Source organism: Lupinus angustifolius, chromosome LG09 (assembly GCF_001865875.1).
Source record: "Lupinus angustifolius cultivar Tanjil chromosome LG09, LupAngTanjil_v1.0, whole genome shotgun sequence".
In the NCBI taxonomy this organism is placed as follows: Eukaryota; Viridiplantae; Streptophyta; class Magnoliopsida; order Fabales; family Fabaceae; genus Lupinus; species Lupinus angustifolius.
This window is the reverse complement of record NC_032017.1, coordinates 2188255-2207498: the sequence shown is the minus strand read 5'-3', so window position 1 is coordinate 2207498 and position 19244 is coordinate 2188255. Positions and strand designations below refer to the sequence as shown.

General features: G+C 33.9%; 3 protein-coding genes across 4 annotated transcripts in view; 1 reads left to right on the top strand and 2 right to left on the bottom strand.

The window, feature by feature from the left end:
• The window catches only part of LOC109356540 (nuclear-pore anchor-like), a 35738-nt gene extending 26980 nt beyond the window's left edge, over positions 1 to 8758 (top strand). Inside the window, exons 33-48 of one of the 2 annotated variants that reach the window (XM_019599906.1) lie at positions 612 to 728; positions 1364 to 1456; positions 1805 to 1963; positions 2047 to 2100; positions 2603 to 2716; positions 2856 to 2933; positions 3187 to 3336; positions 3438 to 3509; positions 4018 to 4173; positions 4250 to 4303; positions 4430 to 4517; positions 4628 to 4698; positions 4794 to 4922; positions 5987 to 6091; positions 6218 to 6392; positions 7228 to 8758. In XM_019599906.1, the coding sequence (XP_019455451.1) occupies positions 612 to 728; positions 1364 to 1456; positions 1805 to 1963; positions 2047 to 2100; positions 2603 to 2716; positions 2856 to 2933; positions 3187 to 3336; positions 3438 to 3509; positions 4018 to 4173; positions 4250 to 4303; positions 4430 to 4517; positions 4628 to 4698; positions 4794 to 4922; positions 5987 to 6091; positions 6218 to 6392; positions 7228 to 8558 (2946 nt within the window). In that variant the 3' untranslated portion in view covers positions 8559 to 8758. The remainder of the gene's footprint in view (positions 1 to 611; positions 729 to 1363; positions 1457 to 1804; positions 1964 to 2046; positions 2101 to 2602; positions 2717 to 2855; positions 2934 to 3186; positions 3337 to 3437; positions 3510 to 4017; positions 4174 to 4249; positions 4304 to 4429; positions 4518 to 4627; positions 4699 to 4793; positions 4923 to 5986; positions 6092 to 6217; positions 6393 to 7227) is intronic. The other variant, XM_019599908.1, reaches the window with a different exon arrangement.
• Positions 11219 to 13222, bottom strand: LOC109356820 (YTH domain-containing family protein 2-like). The gene is made up of 4 exons (XM_019600372.1): positions 12695 to 13222; positions 12393 to 12605; positions 12139 to 12291; positions 11219 to 11561 (listed from the first exon to the last, which is right to left on the bottom strand). Exons 1-4 carry the CDS (start codon positions 13187 to 13189, stop codon positions 11466 to 11468), a joined length of 957 nt encoding a protein of 318 aa, XP_019455917.1. The 5' UTR covers positions 13190 to 13222; the 3' UTR covers positions 11219 to 11465.
• LOC109356819 (YTH domain-containing family protein 1-like) lies at positions 13748 to 17553 on the bottom strand. Its single transcript, XM_019600371.1, has 9 exons — positions 17532 to 17553; positions 17297 to 17367; positions 16928 to 17093; positions 16746 to 16822; positions 15767 to 16204; positions 15173 to 15691; positions 14871 to 15083; positions 14617 to 14769; positions 13748 to 14039 (listed from the first exon to the last, which is right to left on the bottom strand). Exons 1-9 carry the CDS (start codon positions 17551 to 17553, stop codon positions 13944 to 13946), a joined length of 1755 nt encoding a protein of 584 aa, XP_019455916.1. The 3' UTR covers positions 13748 to 13943.

The following is a 19244-nucleotide window of genomic DNA, read 5'->3' as shown; positions in this document are numbered from 1 at the left end:
CAGTGTTAATTGTTTTTGTACAAATTTGTTCATTGGCCGTCACTGATGCTTTGTTTGGTTGGAGTCCTGAAGAGAAGAAAAACAGAAGTTAGAGAGAGAGGGGAGAAAGAGAATTATAATTGTCTTATTTGACATGAGAGAAAAAGGGAAGAGAATAGGAAGATGTGTTTTCTGCATAATGTATTAATGTGTGCTTATGAAAGTGCAAGTTTTGTGGTAACCGTAGTAATTGTAATTATAGATGAAAATATTTGTATATGTAATTATTTGTGGCATATTTGTATATGTAATTATAGATGAAAATATATCACCTGTAAATAAAAACAGAAAACTGACCAATGACTCCCTCATAACTATTTTCTCTGAATCTGTCTTTTTTCTTCTTGTTTTTACTTTTTTGTTTTTATTGGTTTTAAGTACAGGTTCTCCTCTGATTGTTTTTCTGCTTTGTGTGGCAACAAATTTGTTCTGTTATCTAATACATTTTATAATTCTGTTCTTTAGATATTTATAATCATATTTACCAACTATTGGAGATATGGCTTTCTCTTTGCTAAATTAGCTTCCTATTTTGTTGTTTTTAATGTTAGAAGATATTTATTATTGCTCAGGTTATTCTACAGTCTGAAACAATTCAGGAGTTGACAAAAACATCTGAAGCTCGAGCCTTACTGCAGGAGGAGGCATCTGAATTACGTAAGTTAGCTGATGCTCAGAAAATTGAAAATGTAAGATTCCCTATTTCGCTACTTTGTTTTACAAATGGTTTTATTTCAATACTTTAGTATGGATAGAGTTTATTGTTTCTTCCTGTATATTTGTTATTTTCTGACCCCACCTAGACTAAGGCTTGGTTGTTATTCCTGTATATTTGTTATTGAAAAATTTCTCTGGTATTTGTTTGAGTGCCTTATTAAGAAAGTTAGTTCTCAAGTCCTAATGATTTCTCTGTATGAATTGTTTGAGTATTTGCTACTTCTGGTTTTGGACACATATGATCATCAACAAAAGATACATTGAGGAAGAGTAGATCAAATTTTATTGTGTAATTTAAAGTACCACTAGAGGTGCATCAACTGAAGAGTATATCAAAATTAGATGATACATCTATACATCCATATGAGGGAAATGGCATTTATTTATGTGCTGGTTTACTGGTTCACTAATCATTTTTTCTCCACCTTAAGTACTTGTTCTTTTACCTCTGATTTTCCTTTTATATTTTTGTTCGATTTGTTCCAATTGTTTTGTTATGATGCATCGTTTGCTATCAGTTGCTTTTCTTTTCATGTAGTAAATAACAATCAATTAAAATTTCAATTGGAAGTTATAATTTATGTCATGTGTGTATTTGTTTTGACAGAGTGAACTAAAGGCCAAGTGGGAAGAGGAGAAGGTAGGACTGGAGAAGTCTAGGAGTGATGCTGAAAAGAAATACGATGAAATCAATGAACAGGTACCCAATAATATCTTTTCATGACTTCAAATTTTCTTGATGTGCTTCAGTACCAAAGAAACTTACACTAGGAAACTATATCATTGCCTCACATTTTTAAGATAACAAGCAATTATGATATCTTTATGTTATGTGATTGCTTCCGTAATGCTCACATATTTATATTTGTAATTTGATTGCGACTGGAAATGGGTTTTAAAGTACTGAAGTCCAACACTGGTTGAATATGTGAAGGGTGAATAATATACAATCACTAAGGCATCCCTCTTTGCTTTGATTTTCTAGTTATTATTACATACTATTTTATATTAATTTATTTGCACGAATGATATCATCAACATTCTTCAGAATAAAATACTGCATAGCCAACTTGAAGCTTTGCACATTCGGTGGGCTGAGAAGGAGCGTAACTATGCTGGTGTTTCATCCAGAAGTAGTAGTGCTGATTTACTTGGTGATGCCAGTCTTCAGAATGTGATTAATTATCTTCGACGTTCAAAAGAAATTGTATATACCTTTGTCTTGCTCTTTTATTCCCTTTTTTGCATTTCTATTTTTATCTCATCCTTATATTTTTTCTACTTTCACAGGCAGAAACAGAAGTTTCATTGTTAAAACAGGAAAAGCTGCGATTACAGTCACAGGTAAAATTTGTAAATTCTTGTCTTTTGTGAAACAAGACATATGAACATCAGTCTTCTGTGAGTAATATTATTGTCTGTCAATATTGATGTTAGGTGCATTCGCAATAGGCCATTTTTTTGTGGATTATGTATGCACCATGCATTTGAAATTCAATTGGATATAAGGATTTCTTCTGTTAGGTCAAAAATATTGAGTTACTAAATATTTGAACGAAATAATTTTTTTTGTTTTACCATTTTCACAAGAAGTGGCCCACTTTTGTGAGACAAGAGATTTTATCCCATTGGGGAAGGATCCCTAAATAGCTTGATCCTAAAACTAATAAAATTGTTATTTGTCCTCAGTTTCTTGTGATTTTTCCAGAAACTATCATTTTTTGTTTTTAATTGGATATTTCCCGACAGTCAACCATTATATATTATCGATGATATGGATCATTTTTCTTGACCATTATATATTATCGATGATATGGATCATTTTTCTTGAATTTTCTTTCTCTAGCTTGAGAGTGCTCTGAAGGCAGCAGAGTCTGCCCATGCATCACTGGAAGCTGAGCGTGCAAAATCAAAATCATTTTTGTTCACTGAAGAAGAGTTCAAAGTGTTGCAGCTCCAGGTCAGGATCTAGTTTCCCTCATCATCTATGGCACGGTTAATGAAAACATAACGAGCTTGTATGTTTCAATTTTAGGGATTTCTTAACAGCTTTTATGATCAAATCAAATAAAGGCCTGCTTTTTGAAAATTATTTTTAGGTTCGAGAAATGAATTTACTTCGTGAGAGCAATATGCAACTCAGGGAAGAAAATAAGCACAATTTTGAGGAGTGGCAGGTAATGAATATGTCTATTATGTAATTCCTATTTTTTATTTTATATATTAAATTCATCAAGTTTGCTGCATGCTTAGGTCTAGATACAAAGTAGTTTCTTGGTACTCTTTTTATCTCTCCTGGGCTTCTTTACTGACAATTTGTTCCACTTATCGCCATCACCAATTGATATGGTCTATATATTGATAACATCTGTTGCATCTTTATAGTGTTTCCTTTTCACTAATATCATTACTTTCTTGATTTCGTATTAGAAATCGCATGAACTAGCACAAAAGGCAAGAGCTGAGACAGAGAATCTTGAGAAACTTCTGAGGCAAAGAGCAATTGAGTTGGAAGGTCGTAAGATTGAAATAGAAGCACTAAAAATGGAAAAAGATCATCTTAATGACAAGGTTTCTGAGGTAGTGATTTTTGGAATGATGAAAATTGAATTCATTAGCATGTTTTATTGTTTTCTTGTTCTATCTTTATTCCTTTTCTAACTCTTGAGATTTCTCTTCAGTTGATCGAAAGGAGTAAAAAGGTTGATGTGGAGGATTATGATCGAGTGAAAAAACTTGTTAGAGATTTGCAGGTTGCTGTTATAATACTTGATCATATGAATTTATATTCAGGCCTCTTTTCCAAACTTGCATCTAGCAATTGATCTTCGATGTTCCTTTACTTCTTATCATTGATATCTGTTAATCCCTTGATGATGTATGACCTGTCAACCTCATTCCGTCTATCACATATTCAATACTTTAGATGTTCATGTTGCAGTTCTCTATGTTCATCACGTGTGCAAATTGTGTTATATTCTTTCTTAAGCTGGTGTGATTATTTTAATTATTAAGTTGCATTTGGCTTTTTAACATGTTCATAACTATGGATACATTAATTAAGTTGCATGTGCTTAAAATACACTACTTGGATTAAGTTAAGAGATAGGGTGTAGATGCTATTCAATACCGGTTGTGTGCTTGTCCTTTGGTCAAAAGAAATCATATATAATACTTTCTAAAGGTGGTGTTTTAGTAATACAATATTGTTTGGTTGTCATACTGGATTTTCCTATTTAATAATGCACATTATGTCATCAGGATAAACTAAGAGATAGGGATACTCAGATAGAGGAAATTGGTAAAATTGTCTCAGAGAAGCAGGATTCAGTTTCCCGTCTAGAGCAAGACCTATCAAATTGTAGATTGGAACTTACTGAAAGAGATAAGAGAATTGACGATATTGTGCAAGTTGAGGTGCAGGCCTCTTCCTTAACAATTTGGAAAACTATTTTCTTTACGAACATTTGATTTATTATCTTTAATTGAACAGGCTAACCTAAAACTGGAAGCCGAGAAGCACAGGAAACTGCTGGCTCAGTTTAAGGTGCATATAAGTTCTTATTCAGAAAATGAATAGTATTATTCCCAGCTGATAACTGTATTCCAGATTTTAATTTGTTTATAGTCACATCGCTCTTTTCATCTTTTATTTCCTTTTCAATAATTACAGAAGAGGATGGATATTTTGTCAAGGGAAAAGGAAGAGCTAGGGAAAGAGAATCAGCAACTTGCTAAGCAGTTGGATGAAATCAAACAAGGTAATATCTTGTTTTTCAATTGTCCATCCGCACTTTTTTTTGCCCCAAGATATACTACCTATTTTTCTCCTTTGTTGCTGTAATTTATTTTAAATGTTGATGTTTCATATTAGCGAAAAAGTCAATAAGTGATACAACTGGTGAACAAGCAATAAAGGAGGAAAAGGATACCAGAATACAGGTTCGTTTGAAACCATTAGATATTGTACCTCTATTTTTTCTGAAATGTAATATCACCCTTGTGTATTCATCTGTGTTGTTATTTCTGTATGCTAGATTCTGGAAAAACATCTGCAGCTACTGAGAGATGAGTTAAAGAAAGAGAAAGAAGACAATCGCGTCGAGCGAAGCAGACGACTGAAGACTGAAAAGGCTATAAAGGACTCTTACAACAATGTTGAGCAGGTATTCCCCCTCCATTCAATTGCTTGTTACATGTGTTAAGAACTCCTTTCCAACTGCATGGCCTACTACCTTGTTTTTTATTATGTTCTTACGAATTATAGAAAAATACTGGGAAAGAATGTAGATAGAAGTTCTATGAATTGCTTGATTGAATGAGTGTCACTCAGCACTTTGAAATTTATATATACACAAGAATAAACACATTTTACTTTCCTATGACTAATTTTCCAAAGAACATTAACTTTCATAATTCCCAATGATAAATTAAGTCCAATCAGCATTTGCAACATCAATGATGTGATAATCACTTTCACTATTTCCAATACCCCCCTCAAGTTAGAGCATATGTTACATGCCCAACTTGCGACAAATATATGGCTTTGGTATCTCCTGAGGAGCTTTGTGCAACTGATGCGGTGATAATTTCCTTATAAAGAACTTTCTGTCAAACAAAATAACAGTCCATTTCAATAAGCACAACTATTTGAGTAGTCAAAACCAGGGTTGTTTTACTTTTTCAAATACTAAATATTAAACAATTTGTGATACCAACCCTGTTAAAACTAGAAACTGATAATCAGTTATTAGTTTTACCTTGTAATGAAACTTCAAATTTGTTTTGGGCTATAGATGGGATCTTAGTCCAATATGAAATCAAAATTAAAAAACAAGTAATTTGCTACAAATGTAGTTTTTATACTGAATAATTTTGTTAATATTTTTATCCTTATTCAATATTTATATATTTTACAGTCTGACCTTAACTCGGTTGATCCAGTGTACTGGCTGTTGTTGACTGGGTCGGTTTTTACAAGTATGGTTGTTGTTGGTATTATTAAACTAGGAGGAGAAAAGTGGATCAGCTAGTAAACATTTTGTATGGAATATATATACATATATTGCGAGTGCAATTAATTTGGCAATGAAGTGGCTTTTTGAAATCCTAAGTTTATACCAACTACTGGATAATTATTCAATTGTTCATCTGTCTCTGACTTTATTAGATGCTTGCTAAATATTTTCCATCACTCCTTTTATTTATTTATTTATTTATTTTCTTTTAGGAAAAAACAAAGTTTGTTAATGATCTCGAGAGACACAAAGAGGCTTTGAAACGGTTATCCGACGAAGTTGAAAAGCTTAAGATTGATCTTAGCAACCTTCCTGAGGTGATGATGCTACAGGGTGTTTTTTATGATCATGTTCTTATCACTTACCTTTTGTTTGTCATTTATTTTTTAGTAAAGCTGTTCTCATTGTGCTTTTATTTATTTTCTATATAATCTTTTTCTTAGGGAACGAATGCGGCTCAACTCCTTTCTGGATCCAGTGTTGATGACTTTGTTGCTCCATATATATCTGCTGTTGAAAATTTTGAAAAGGAAGCCCAGTCAGTGTTTTCTGAGCTTGGAAGTCATGGAAATCTTGGAGATGCATCAACATTACCAGAAAGTTCAGCAGCTGCTACAGGTGCTTTTTTTATCCCTATTTATAATGTGCACATCAAGATTGTTGAAAAACAAGAGCGCCTAATATGGTGCACCCTAGCCTATATAGTCCCCTTAGGTTTACCCAATGAGCTATTAATTATATAAGCCAAAGATCATCACAATTTAGGCTTGGTTTAAATTTATTTATCCCTTAACCTCTCCCCGGTTTCAGAATTCAGATCCTTTTCTTCCATTCCGTAGTTATATTAAAATTATTTCCAATTGATTCTTATACCTTCTAGTAAGTTGTTTAGCCCTTACGATGGCTCAAATTTGTTCAAACCTTCTGAAGTGTTTATTTCCTCTCTAATTTATAATGAAACATTTACCTCAATTCTGAGTGTCCTCAATCCCGAATTCCTATTAAGTATTCAATTTTTTGTTTGGTGACAAGCAATTCATCCAACAATCAACTGGAAATAGCAAATAGACATCCATAATGTAATACATCAAATAGAAGGCACAGACATGCTGCGCTGGTGAGCTACTGTCCATAGTCTTGATCAGCATTATATGCACATATGATGGACACCAGCCGACTATATACACAGCACATGCAAGTCCAAAAATGTAAAATAGAGCTAACAGAGACTACTACTAAGTGCCTGTCTCGAAATTACATCTTTACCTCAGTCAACCATACCTCAGTTAGTTCACATGTTCAGAGTTATTGTTGCTAGATGCAAATAGAAAAGTAGACAAAAGATGTTACATACAAAAAGAACACAACTTTCAATAGTTGCGAAGAAAGGTTCTATACATAAGCTAATTCTATATTTCAGTATGTATACTAATGGAATGCCTACACATTGCAGGTTCTCCTGTCAATGTTCAACCCCCTGGCATTACATCCTCGGTGGCCCCGGGAGCAAGTAATTTACCACCTAAATCGACAGGAGATAGTGAGAGAAGACTTGCATTACCCAGAGCTGGTGTTGAAGCCCGTAAAGCAGGTAGGAGATTGGTGAGGCCTCGTCTAGTGAAGCCTGATGAGCCACAAGGCGACGTGGAAATGTCCGATACTGAAGGACCGGGGGGAAAGCCTGGGCCTTCTGGTGACACAGAAACCCAAAGCAGTGTCGCACAATCGTCTCAACCATTAGCTCGTAAACGCATTGCTCCTACCTCCTCTTCTGAATTACGTGAAGAATCAGCCACACCTGGTGAGAAGAGCTTTGATGTAGTTGCACCTGTGTTGAAGAAGTCAAAAGGATCAGAGTCTCCAGAAGTATGTGCTGAAGAACAACCTGCTGCAACTCCAGAATCCACTGAAAGTAATCCAATCGCTGAAGAATCATTTGATGGTGGTGAATTGCCACAAGGCCAAAATGATGAAGCGGTTGAAGCACAAAGTGAAGATGGTGAGATTGCTGTAGAGAAGGATGAGGAATCCAAAGATCCACAGCGCATGGATGATACTAGTCTAGAGGAATCACAAGGTGACAAGACCGGTACGTTAGAAGAGAATCTAGATCAACCAGCTGAAACAAAAGTGGTGACCAATGATGCTGAAAGGGATCACTGCGAGCCAGACAACCAACAGTTAAGATTGGCACCAGGTAGTGAGAGAGAAGAGGGAAAAATGTTTCTAGACAGTGGAGATCTTGAAGGTGGTAGTGATTTATCTAACATTGCAGAAAACCAAGAATCCCGTGAAGGTCTATCAGAGCCTGTTGCAAGTCCAGAACCTTCCCCGGCGAGAGTTGATGATGATGCTCTAGAAGCTGGTGAGATTGATTCTCCTGAACGTTCAAGTGATGATAAGAATGATGAGGGTGACATGGTTGTGGACACTGCTGAAGTTACCGACCCAATAGTAGTTGAAAGTGAGCATGTTGCTGACCCTGCACTTGTTTCAAATGAGACCAGTTTAACAGGTAGTGCTGCAGAAACTAGTTCCTCAAAAACGAATTTGCCTGTTCCAAAGCAAGGGACTAGCGCGGAAACAGATGATACAAAGCAGCAGGAATCACCTAGCATGTCAACAACCATTAACTTGTCCGAAAGAGCCCGGCAGAGAGCTCAGTTGAGACAGGCTGGTGTCGTTTCCACCATTGGCAGAGGTCGTGGAAGAGCTTCTCCTCGTGGTCGAGTTCTTCGTGGTCGACGAGGCGGACATAGAATGCCTCCATCTGGTGATGCCTGAATCAACAAAGACCTCCGGCTGTAATTGGATGATTAAAGATGGCATTGGCATTGGAATGTTTTGCTTGTCACTAAATTATCCTTTCTTTCCGATTTTGCCTTAAAGCTAGTTAATCATGAATAATGTAGTATATTATTTATTTTTTGCAGATTCTTTCAAAATTCTGTAATACTAGAAAGGGAAAAATCGGTGAAATTTTTGAATTTGTTGGAAAAAATCTCCCTGTAGTTGTTAAAACCTAGATTAAAGTATTTGTAGTATTTATCAGTTTCTAAAACAGGTAAATCGGTCTCCTTACTGCTACAGTATTATACTAGACATGCATTTAAATCCTATCATATTGTATAGGTTAAAATCAATTTGTGAATGGAGCTTTAATATTTTTGGAAGTGACACAGTAAGGATTAACCTTGAGCTCAATAGTGGATTGTAACTTAGTTTTATAAATAATAATAGTTTCATATTAACTAAGTATTATATTTTTTTTATGATATATGTATAACTAAATCAGTATTTTTTAATAAATACTGATTTAACTATTGTATTACTATACAACCAGACTGACCGATATAAAAATTGATAAGGTATTAACAATACTCGTATTTAGACCCAACATCTATGCAATGATTATTATCTTGTCCTAATCAGGCAAATGTGGTTGGTTAAGAAATGGTTAGAGAAGTAAAGGATCAGGATAAGACGTTGATTTAGTACTGTAATGTTTTATTATATATTTCAAAAGATTAAATTATCAAATATTTGATTTCTGATAGCGATACTTCTTAGGAGTGGCTGTCACATGCTTCAAGAGTAAATAAATATCATTGGTTCTATAAAAAAATTTATAATTTAATAACCTTACTAGTTTAGATGGTTGAAAAAAATTGAGGTATAGACATTAGTGTATTATAATCAAAATTTTAAATAGAATTTCTTCAAAAATCTAAGCTATATTTTTTATACCATTTTGGTTGTCACGTTATCAAAACTAAATTTACTATTTTTTATGAATGCTAACAATTGCCCCATCGGGAACTAAATAAGTGTGTCTAGGGAGGTGATGTATTAAATACATTAAGATATACTGACAATCTTTTTATCCTTAAGAACTATCCTAGGCACACTCGTGAGTCGTAACTCGTAGGTAAACAAACCCATTGTTTTTATAAGCAGATGAATTTTATAACGAGGATTAGATGTGCTCAAAAGGTTTTTCGACGATCAAGTCAGTAAAAACTTTTAGAGAGAGAATGAGAGTAAATAATAAGAAATTAGATCAATAATAATAAATGCAGCAATAAATGAGGAAATGATAATTAATTATACTCTCTGTCTGGGACTCTCTATTTATAGAGTTTGGAGTTGCTGATGTAGCGTTTGGTCATTGGTTATTACATGATAGATACATTAGAGATTTTCCGGATCGTCCTTGCTCTCTTCGCAGGCCTGCAATTGTCGAAATATCGAGGGGGGCAGGTGAATGTGTGAGCGGCATGGCAGGTGGGACATCAGCTTGCATTAAAAGCGAGTCAAATGCTCATTAATGGCGGGGCCAGAGGTATATGAATGATGTGTCAGAAGTATTTATAGCACCTGCAGTGGGTCCAACCCGCCTTAGGCGGGTAACCACGATGTAACTTGATAAGGATATACGCACGGGGTGAGCTAAAAATGACCCAGAATTATCCGGGGAAGAATCGTTTCCCCCAGTCCATCAGGGTAGGTGATGATAGTTATTTGTCTGTCTTGACACATGGGGGACGCTTGGAGTTTTGTCTGGAGACTTCGAATATCCAATCGACACGTTTGTTCGTTTCAGACCTCCTGTCTAGGTTTTTGTGCCACCATTGCTCACCCGTAGTTGTGAGAACCCGGCCGATCTTGTGGTCAGACCAGTACAATCTCTAACCAAACTTGAAAATGACTCTAGTTTGTAACCTTAATCGATGAGAGATTAAACGCCTTGAACCGGGAAAATCGGTTTGACTGTGTTAAACTCAGTTAAACCGCAATAAATTGAATAGTAAATCGAATGATTCACTTAAAATAAAAAATATACAACATTATTCTAATATTTTATTTTACCTTAGTCCGAAAAAGATGGAGAGAGGTTAGTCCAATATAATTATACATAATTATTAATTATATAAAATTTTACATTTATATATAATTATATATTATAGATAATTATTAATTATGTATAAAATTATCTAATCCAATCGATTGTTTTAACCATTTAAACTGATTAAACGTAATAGTAAACTTTTGGGATGAAGAATGATAGAAGGAGGTGAACCTTTAGGAGTTTGGGGGTGAAGATTTAGAAGTGAAGAAATCTGATTTAAGCTATAGTATGAAATAAGGACCAATATAATACTTTCATAAATCTCTAGGAAGTAAAATGAGTATTTCTTATCTAACTAGTGAGGAGAGAAGAAAATAATATAAATATTGTTTTGTGTCTTAATTTGAAAAAAAATACCGGTACAAAACAACACCACACATGTGGATAATGTGCCATTTCACTCAATTGAAAGTTTAGGATCGAAATAATAACTTAAATTTATTAGATACTAAATTAATACTCACAAAAATATGACGCATTTACTATGTTAAATTCCCCCACTACAAATAGGATACAAAAATACACTAACAACAAGGAACCAAACTTAATTTTTATATGTGCAAAATAAAAACAAAAGTGAAGGAAGTAAATAAATGACAAACTATTTCATCTGTAGTTTGTACAATTTTGGAATCCATCCAACATTTCATTTCCAGAATGATATTATTCTTTTTATTTTTTCTTCTAAAGCATCACCAACAATTTTGTTTACAATTTCCAATATGTTAATTTGATGAGCACTTTTACTTCATAGTCCAGAAAGCAGTGTTTAATAGTTTTATTCAGTCCTTCACTTTCTCAATCAACTTAGGATCCTCCTTGTTCTTGGTAGTTGATAATTCTACTGACTCAAGTGCAGTGCTTAATTCATCTATGTGCTGCCAACAAAATTACATAATAAATTTAAAGCATTTCATAGTGATTAAATAAAGAACTTAGAATAAATTACACATCATAAATACTAAAGTCAAGAATAGCATAACATGCTCCAAAGTCTAAAGAGCTATTGGCTTACCAAATCTTGCTCAATTATTTTGTAAAGAGTATCAACTTTACAATCTTAATACGAACGAGGCGAAGGTCTAGTGGTGTAAGACCTTACTGGATCTCCATGCATCCTACTAGGCTAAAGGTCAAAGGTTAAATTCCTGGGAGCGACATTTGTTTTGAATGACAAACACACACCTCGAAAAAGATTAGTTCTTACTCATAGGGTGAGCCGGTGAGGGAATACCCTTGATTATACAAAAAAATGTTAATAGTACCTCATACTTATAAAATATTGCAGAACAATTCTAGCTCTACCAAAGAGAACTCTTCCAATGTGGTCCTATTATCACATGCACTCACTTATCCGGAGATGCCGATATCAATTATATCAGAAATAAAATGTGAAAATATGTTTTTCTATAATTGGCAAGGGTCTTGGAATAAAGTAGCAGTGTAAGACAATACCTGTATACTCGTATGGGGCATGGATGGTCTTACTTTCTTCTCCTGCATTACCTTCTGTCGGCTTTCGTAAAATTCGAAGTCATCTAATATGGATGTTCTTGCCACATAGTTCTTAAAAATGTTGAGCATTTCAAGACCATGGGGAAAACTCACCTGAAAAGTGGAAACATGCAAGACAGCAATAGTGAGCATACAGAAGAAATCACAGACAAATCGGTAAGCAATTGCTTTACAGAAACATGAAAAATGCAGACCTCTTGTGTATCTCTACTATTTGTGACAGGCTTGTGATCATTATTCTCAAGTATTATATGCCGTAACCGAGGATTTGGAACATCTTTTATAATGTGCCATTTGACAGGGAAATATCCATTCCATTTATCTTGTTGCCAGAAGTCCATGCTTTTATTGAAATCAACTCGCCCAATCATCTCAGCTATTCCACAAAATTGACCACTAGCGTTGACCTGAACTCAAACAATTACCATGAGAAAAAGTGAAAGGGAATCATTCTTATCTGTTAATAATTATATCAAGATTGAACTCTAAAGCTTACCGAAAAGAAAAGGAACACGGGGCACTTGTTTCCTTCCTCTTCCATCCGCTTGTGTGCATCCTGAAATGCACTATCCAGTCGTTTATTGCCATTAGGAGTACTAGCCCACACATTGTATTTAATGCTCTTATGTATATCATCTTCACTGTATGATTTGATGATGAAAAAAAGTGCATGATCATATTTGGTTGGAAAATCAGCTAGGTTATATTGATCAGTCCTGATTTTGCTGCTACCAGTTCCACTCTCATCGACGGCCAAGGTTCCAGCTGTATTAAATCCGGATATTGATGGGCCTTTTTCATTAGCTGCTCTAGGAACCTGATTCTTCTCATTAAGTGGATCATCGACCTTGCTTCTCAGTTTTAACTTATCAGTACTAACCCAACCCTTTGTTTGTGGTTTCACATTAAGCAAGTTGTTTGGATAGAGGAATCCACTCCTTCCTTGATTGTATGCAGGGAATTTGGTAACGGGTAAGCAGCCCTTTGCCATTGTATCTGAATGGAGGACCGGTGCCTGAGAAACATCACAAGCTTAGTATAAAATTATCTAATCCAATCGATTGTTTTAACCATTTAAACTGATTAAACGTAATAGTAAACTTTTGGGATGAAGAATGATAGAAGGAGGTGAACCTTTAGGAGTTTGGGGGTGAAGATTTAGAAGTGAAGAAATCTGATTTAAGCTATAGTATGAAATAAGGACCAATATAATACTTTCATAAATCTCTAGGAAGTAAAATGAGTATTTCTTATCTAACTAGTGAGGAGAGAAGAAAATAATATAAATATTGTTTTGTGTCTTAATTTGAAAAAAAATACCGGTACAAAACAACACCACACATGTGGATAATGTGCCATTTCACTCAATTGAAAGTTTAGGATCGAAATAATAACTTAAATTTATTAGATACTAAATTAATACTCACAAAAATATGACGCATTTACTATGTTAAATTCCCCCACTACAAATAGGATACAAAAATACACTAACAACAAGGAACCAAACTTAATTTTTATATGTGCAAAATAAAAACAAAAGTGAAGGAAGTAAATAAATGACAAACTATTTCATCTGTAGTTTGTACAATTTTGGAATCCATCCAACATTTCATTTCCAGAATGATATTATTCTTTTTATTTTTTCTTCTAAAGCATCACCAACAATTTTGTTTACAATTTCCAATATGTTAATTTGATGAGCACTTTTACTTCATAGTCCAGAAAGCAGTGTTTAATAGTTTTATTCAGTCCTTCACTTTCTCAATCAACTTAGGATCCTCCTTGTTCTTGGTAGTTGATAATTCTACTGACTCAAGTGCAGTGCTTAATTCATCTATGTGCTGCCAACAAAATTACATAATAAATTTAAAGCATTTCATAGTGATTAAATAAAGAACTTAGAATAAATTACACATCATAAATACTAAAGTCAAGAATAGCATAACATGCTCCAAAGTCTAAAGAGCTATTGGCTTACCAAATCTTGCTCAATTATTTTGTAAAGAGTATCAACTTTACAATCTTAATACGAACGAGGCGAAGGTCTAGTGGTGTAAGACCTTACTGGATCTCCATGCATCCTACTAGGCTAAAGGTCAAAGGTTAAATTCCTGGGAGCGACATTTGTTTTGAATGACAAACACACACCTCGAAAAAGATTAGTTCTTACTCATAGGGTGAGCCGGTGAGGGAATACCCTTGATTATACAAAAAAATGTTAATAGTACCTCATACTTATAAAATATTGCAGAACAATTCTAGCTCTACCAAAGAGAACTCTTCCAATGTGGTCCTATTATCACATGCACTCACTTATCCGGAGATGCCGATATCAATTATATCAGAAATAAAATGTGAAAATATGTTTTTCTATAATTGGCAAGGGTCTTGGAATAAAGTAGCAGTGTAAGACAATACCTGTATACTCGTATGGGGCATGGATGGTCTTACTTTCTTCTCCTGCATTACCTTCTGTCGGCTTTCGTAAAATTCGAAGTCATCTAATATGGATGTTCTTGCCACATAGTTCTTAAAAATGTTGAGCATTTCAAGACCATGGGGAAAACTCACCTGAAAAGTGGAAACATGCAAGACAGCAATAGTGAGCATACAGAAGAAATCACAGACAAATCGGTAAGCAATTGCTTTACAGAAACATGAAAAATGCAGACCTCTTGTGTATCTCTACTATTTGTGACAGGCTTGTGATCATTATTCTCAAGTATTATATGCCGTAACCGAGGATTTGGAACATCTTTTATAATGTGCCATTTGACAGGGAAATATCCATTCCATTTATCTTGTTGCCAGAAGTCCATGCTTTTATTGAAATCAACTCGCCCAATCATCTCAGCTATTCCACAAAATTGACCACTAGCGTTGACCTGAACTCAAACAATTACCATGAGAAAAAGTGAAAGGGAATCATTCTTATCTGTTAATAATTATATCAAGATTGAACTCTAAAGCTTACCGAAAAGAAAAGGAACACGGGGCACTTGTTTCCTTCCTCTTCCATCCGCTTGTGTGCATCCTGAAATGCACTATCCAGTCGTTTATTGCCATTAGGAGTACTAGCCCACACATTGTATTTAATGCTCTTATGTATATCATCTTCACTGTATGATTTGATGATGAAAAAAAGTGCATGATCATATTTGGTTGGAAAATCAGCTAGGTTATATTGATCAGTCCTGATTTTGCTGCTACCAGTTCCACTCTCATCGACGGCCAAGGTTCCAGCTGTATTAAATCCGGATATTGATGGGCCTTTTTCATTAGCTGCTCTAGGAACCTGATTCTTCTCATTAAGTGGATCATCGACCTTGCTTCTCAGTTTTAACTTATCAGTACTAACCCAACCCTTTGTTTGTGGTTTCACATTAAGCAAGTTGTTTGGATAGAGGAATCCACTCCTTCCTTGATTGTATGCAGGGAATTTGGTAACGGGTAAGCAGCCCTTTGCCATTGTATCTGAATGGAGGACCGGTGCCTGAGAAACATCACAAGCTTAATAGAGTAGTTGGATGTTAGATAAATCACACGTCAGAATGAGAAGTATGATTACCTTGTTTACTTGTTTTGGCTGATTACGTTTAACATGAGTTGACGAGACATCTAACAATGTCGAGGAACCCTTTACTTCCGATGAGTTGCTCAAGTTAGGTGGGGGTGCAGACTTCGACAGAAAGTTATTTGCATGACTCCGCGAAGACAAATTAGGACGAGCACTTGGTTTCCCAGCAAGTTCATTATAACCATTTCTGTGTGAGCCATCTTGTGTGGTTATAGACGAATCCCACAAATATGTGGATGGCATAAAATCCCCATACGATAAAGAAGCTGGAAAATATCCAGGTGAATCGAGGGGTTGTTGAACTATGGAACCAAAGGGGTACACAAACTGTCCATCAACACCTGTTGGACTCAGAGGGAAGTATGAAGAGTAGCCGGTCTGAAATCCTGGCATGAGATAGACATAAGATCCATTATCTGCTTGCATGACCTAAATAGCGCAACAAAACCAAAAAAAAAATATGTATTTAGATAGTAGTTAAACATGACAAAACATTAAGGAGATCAGTGTCATGACCAAAATGAAGAAAACAAAAAGACTTCCATAGTAATATCCTATTTTTTTCAGGAAACCAAATTTTACCTGAAACCGAAAGAGTTTTTGAGAAAGGATGTCACTTAAGTAGTACTTCAAAAAATAATCAATAATAATTTTAATGTTTCATAATATATGACAAAAGAAACCAGTTACACAGGTTATAATTAAGCAAAAAATCCAATCCCACATGAGTGTTCCTCCTTGCTTGATTCGTGTTTGAATCCCGAATGCACCCATAAGAGAGAGAGATTTAAATCAAATCAAGTTGCCAAGACATAATTAGACAAATTACAAAATTAAAGTAGAATACAAATTACATAGGCATTACATGCATGACCAAAATTGACTAGATATGCAACAAATCAACCTCATAGAAAGGCTCAACAAAAACATCAATGGCCCAATGAACCACGAATCGGCTTAGGAGACTTACAGGATACTGAAGATCCACTGCATCAGCACCAACATAATATCCTTGGTTATCTGAATCTCCATAGAAACCACCATAACCTGTGACCATTCTACCGTAATAAATGAAAACATAAATATACAATCAATTCAAAGTGAATAGGTAACCATCGGAGAAATGGTCTTTGACCAGAAGCAGAAGCTAACCTGGGTAGTAGTATCCATAATAGCTACCAGCAGTATAAGGAACACTTTGATCCATCGAAAGGTACTCATGATCCGCATCCCCTTCTTTAACACTACCAGATGCATCTCCTATAGATGATACACATGATCTTGCATCAGATGGGGAACTTGCACCCTTAATAGGAACCTGAACATACACATCAAGATGTGAATTAACAAAAAATGTGATTTTTCATGATTTGTACATAAATAACCAATGAAAAACAGTTTATTTGAAATCAAGTGTTTATGAAAATTTTAAATTAACACTTTCAGAAATCCAAAGCTCAAGTGATATTTAAAAATCACATGCAACAAAAACAAAACAAAAGGGGTTGAAATGAGAATTACCAGATTGGATTTGTTGAGTTCAGCTGTTGAAGAATCACCATGATGCTTCTTCCTATTCATTTCATCAGCAGCTGTTAAAAGCAGAAATAAAAAAATCAGACCATGAAAAATCTCTCATTTTTTCTTTCTTTTTATAAATCATTGAACAACATACCAAAAAGAATAGAACATGAATCTAAACATGCATGAGTATGCAGAAAACAAAACAAGTTAACAGAAAATATGAGGGAATTACTTTTTTGCAATTGAGCAGCCATGGAAGTAGAACTTAGCCAGAAAAATCTCAGCTATACAATCTCAACAACAAAAAACCCCACCCTTTTATCACAAACAAAATATCAAACCCCTAAACACCAAAATAAAAATAAAAAACACAACTTTATATATTTTCAACTGTGTAGGTGAAAAAAATGAAAGGAAAAAAGACAAAATAGATAAACCCCACAAGATATTTCAGACAGAGAAATTCTGGGTATGGATTATTTTTGCTGTTTTTTGTTTCTAGATTTTTGGGTGTTGGAAAAAAATCACAAAAAAATCGGAATTTGGTTTTAGAATGAGAGATGGAAAAATAAGAAAGAGGAGAGAAACACGGTGTGATGAATTACGCTTAGAAATAAAAAGAAAATCTGTTTTTGTTACAATATATGGTTTTGAATAGAGAATCTATTTAAAGAGATGTTACTGAATGAATGGAAGAGAGAATCTTCAGAAACAACACAACAAAGAGATATAGAAGATGAATTAAGAAAAAAGAAAAAAGTGGCATCACATGAAAATAGAAAATAATGGACGGTGGAGAGAGATCCACGTCATCTAATTTATTTTTTATGAATGTGATAACTAATTAAAAAATATGTAAATAATTTATGAGTTTAATATCATCATGTTATTGTAAAGTTTTTTATGTTCAAATTATATCATGCACCATTAATTTTTAGAGTAAATTACACTGACACCCCATGAGTTTTAGTGAAATTACACAAATCATCCCTCACTTTTCTACACTTACACCAGTCTCCCCTAGTTTTGTACTTTCATTACACTAACCACCTTTATATAAGAAATAAGTGTAATCTTTTAAACAAAAAATGTGATAAATGCAATTAAGTTAAACAAAACATAATATATTGTGTACAAAATGCATCAACAATTATAAAGAAATATTGTTTAAATCACTCTTATAATGTAGTGTAACGAACCAAAAATAATAAAGATACATTGATTTGTATATTATTTAGACTTGTCTACACAATATATCATGTTTTGTTTAACTTAATTGCATTTATCACATTTTTTGTTTAAAAAATTACACTTATTTATTATACAGGGGTAAAAGTTTTAATGAAAGTATAAAATTATGGGAGGTTTGTGTAGGTGTAGAAAAGTGAAGGATGGTTTGTATAATTTCACTAAAACTCTGGGGTGTCAGTATAATTTACTCTAATTTTTATTATTTTTGTTGTATAATAATAATAATTAACATATATGGATAGTATATGATATATCCCCGGTGTTAAAAAAGTTAAATTGTATAAATATTAAATCTATACTTTATTCAGCTATCTCAGATAACTTAAAAAAATTACTGTGTGCGTGTCAAATAGTTTGAAAAAGTTAAAAGTTAATTAAATATTTGAAAATCGCAAATCTTATTCTTTTGTATATCTTATCCATTATTTTATAATTTATTATATTCATAAAAAAGTATTGATTCATTTTTAAGGTTTGTGATTAGTTTATCATAACAAGTATCACTTCTATAAATTAAATCTTATGAATACAATTCTTAAAAATTGAATGAGACCTTTCCCACTAGACTAAAGTCTTATTCGTCTAACTATACTTTTTTTACAATGACAAAATTATTTTCATTCTTACCTCAGTCACTAAATTTATTTCAAACTTTTATATTTTATAATATATATGCAATTAAATATTAAAGAAT

Coding starts and splice junctions, on each gene's coding strand:
- LOC109356820 (XM_019600372.1), bottom strand. CDS start 13,189: ATGGCAAAGGGCTGCTTACCCGTTACCAAATTCCCTGCATACAATCAA. Junction 12,292..12,392: donor ATAGTAGAGATACACAAGAG/GTCTGCATTTTT, acceptor TCCACTTTTCAG/GTGAGTTTTCCCCATGGTCT. Junction 11,562..12,138: donor TGCCCCATACGAGTATACAG/GTATTGTCTTAC, acceptor TTTTGTTGGCAG/CACATAGATGAATTAAGCAC.
- LOC109356819 (XM_019600371.1), bottom strand. CDS start 17,553: ATGGCTGCTCAATTGCAAAAAA. Junction 17,094..17,296: donor AACTCAACAAATCCAATCTG/GTAATTCTCATT, acceptor GTGTATGTTCAG/GTTCCTATTAAGGGTGCAAG. Junction 15,692..15,766: donor AGCCAAAACAAGTAAACAAG/GTAATCATACTT, acceptor GATGTTTCTCAG/GCACCGGTCCTCCATTCAGA.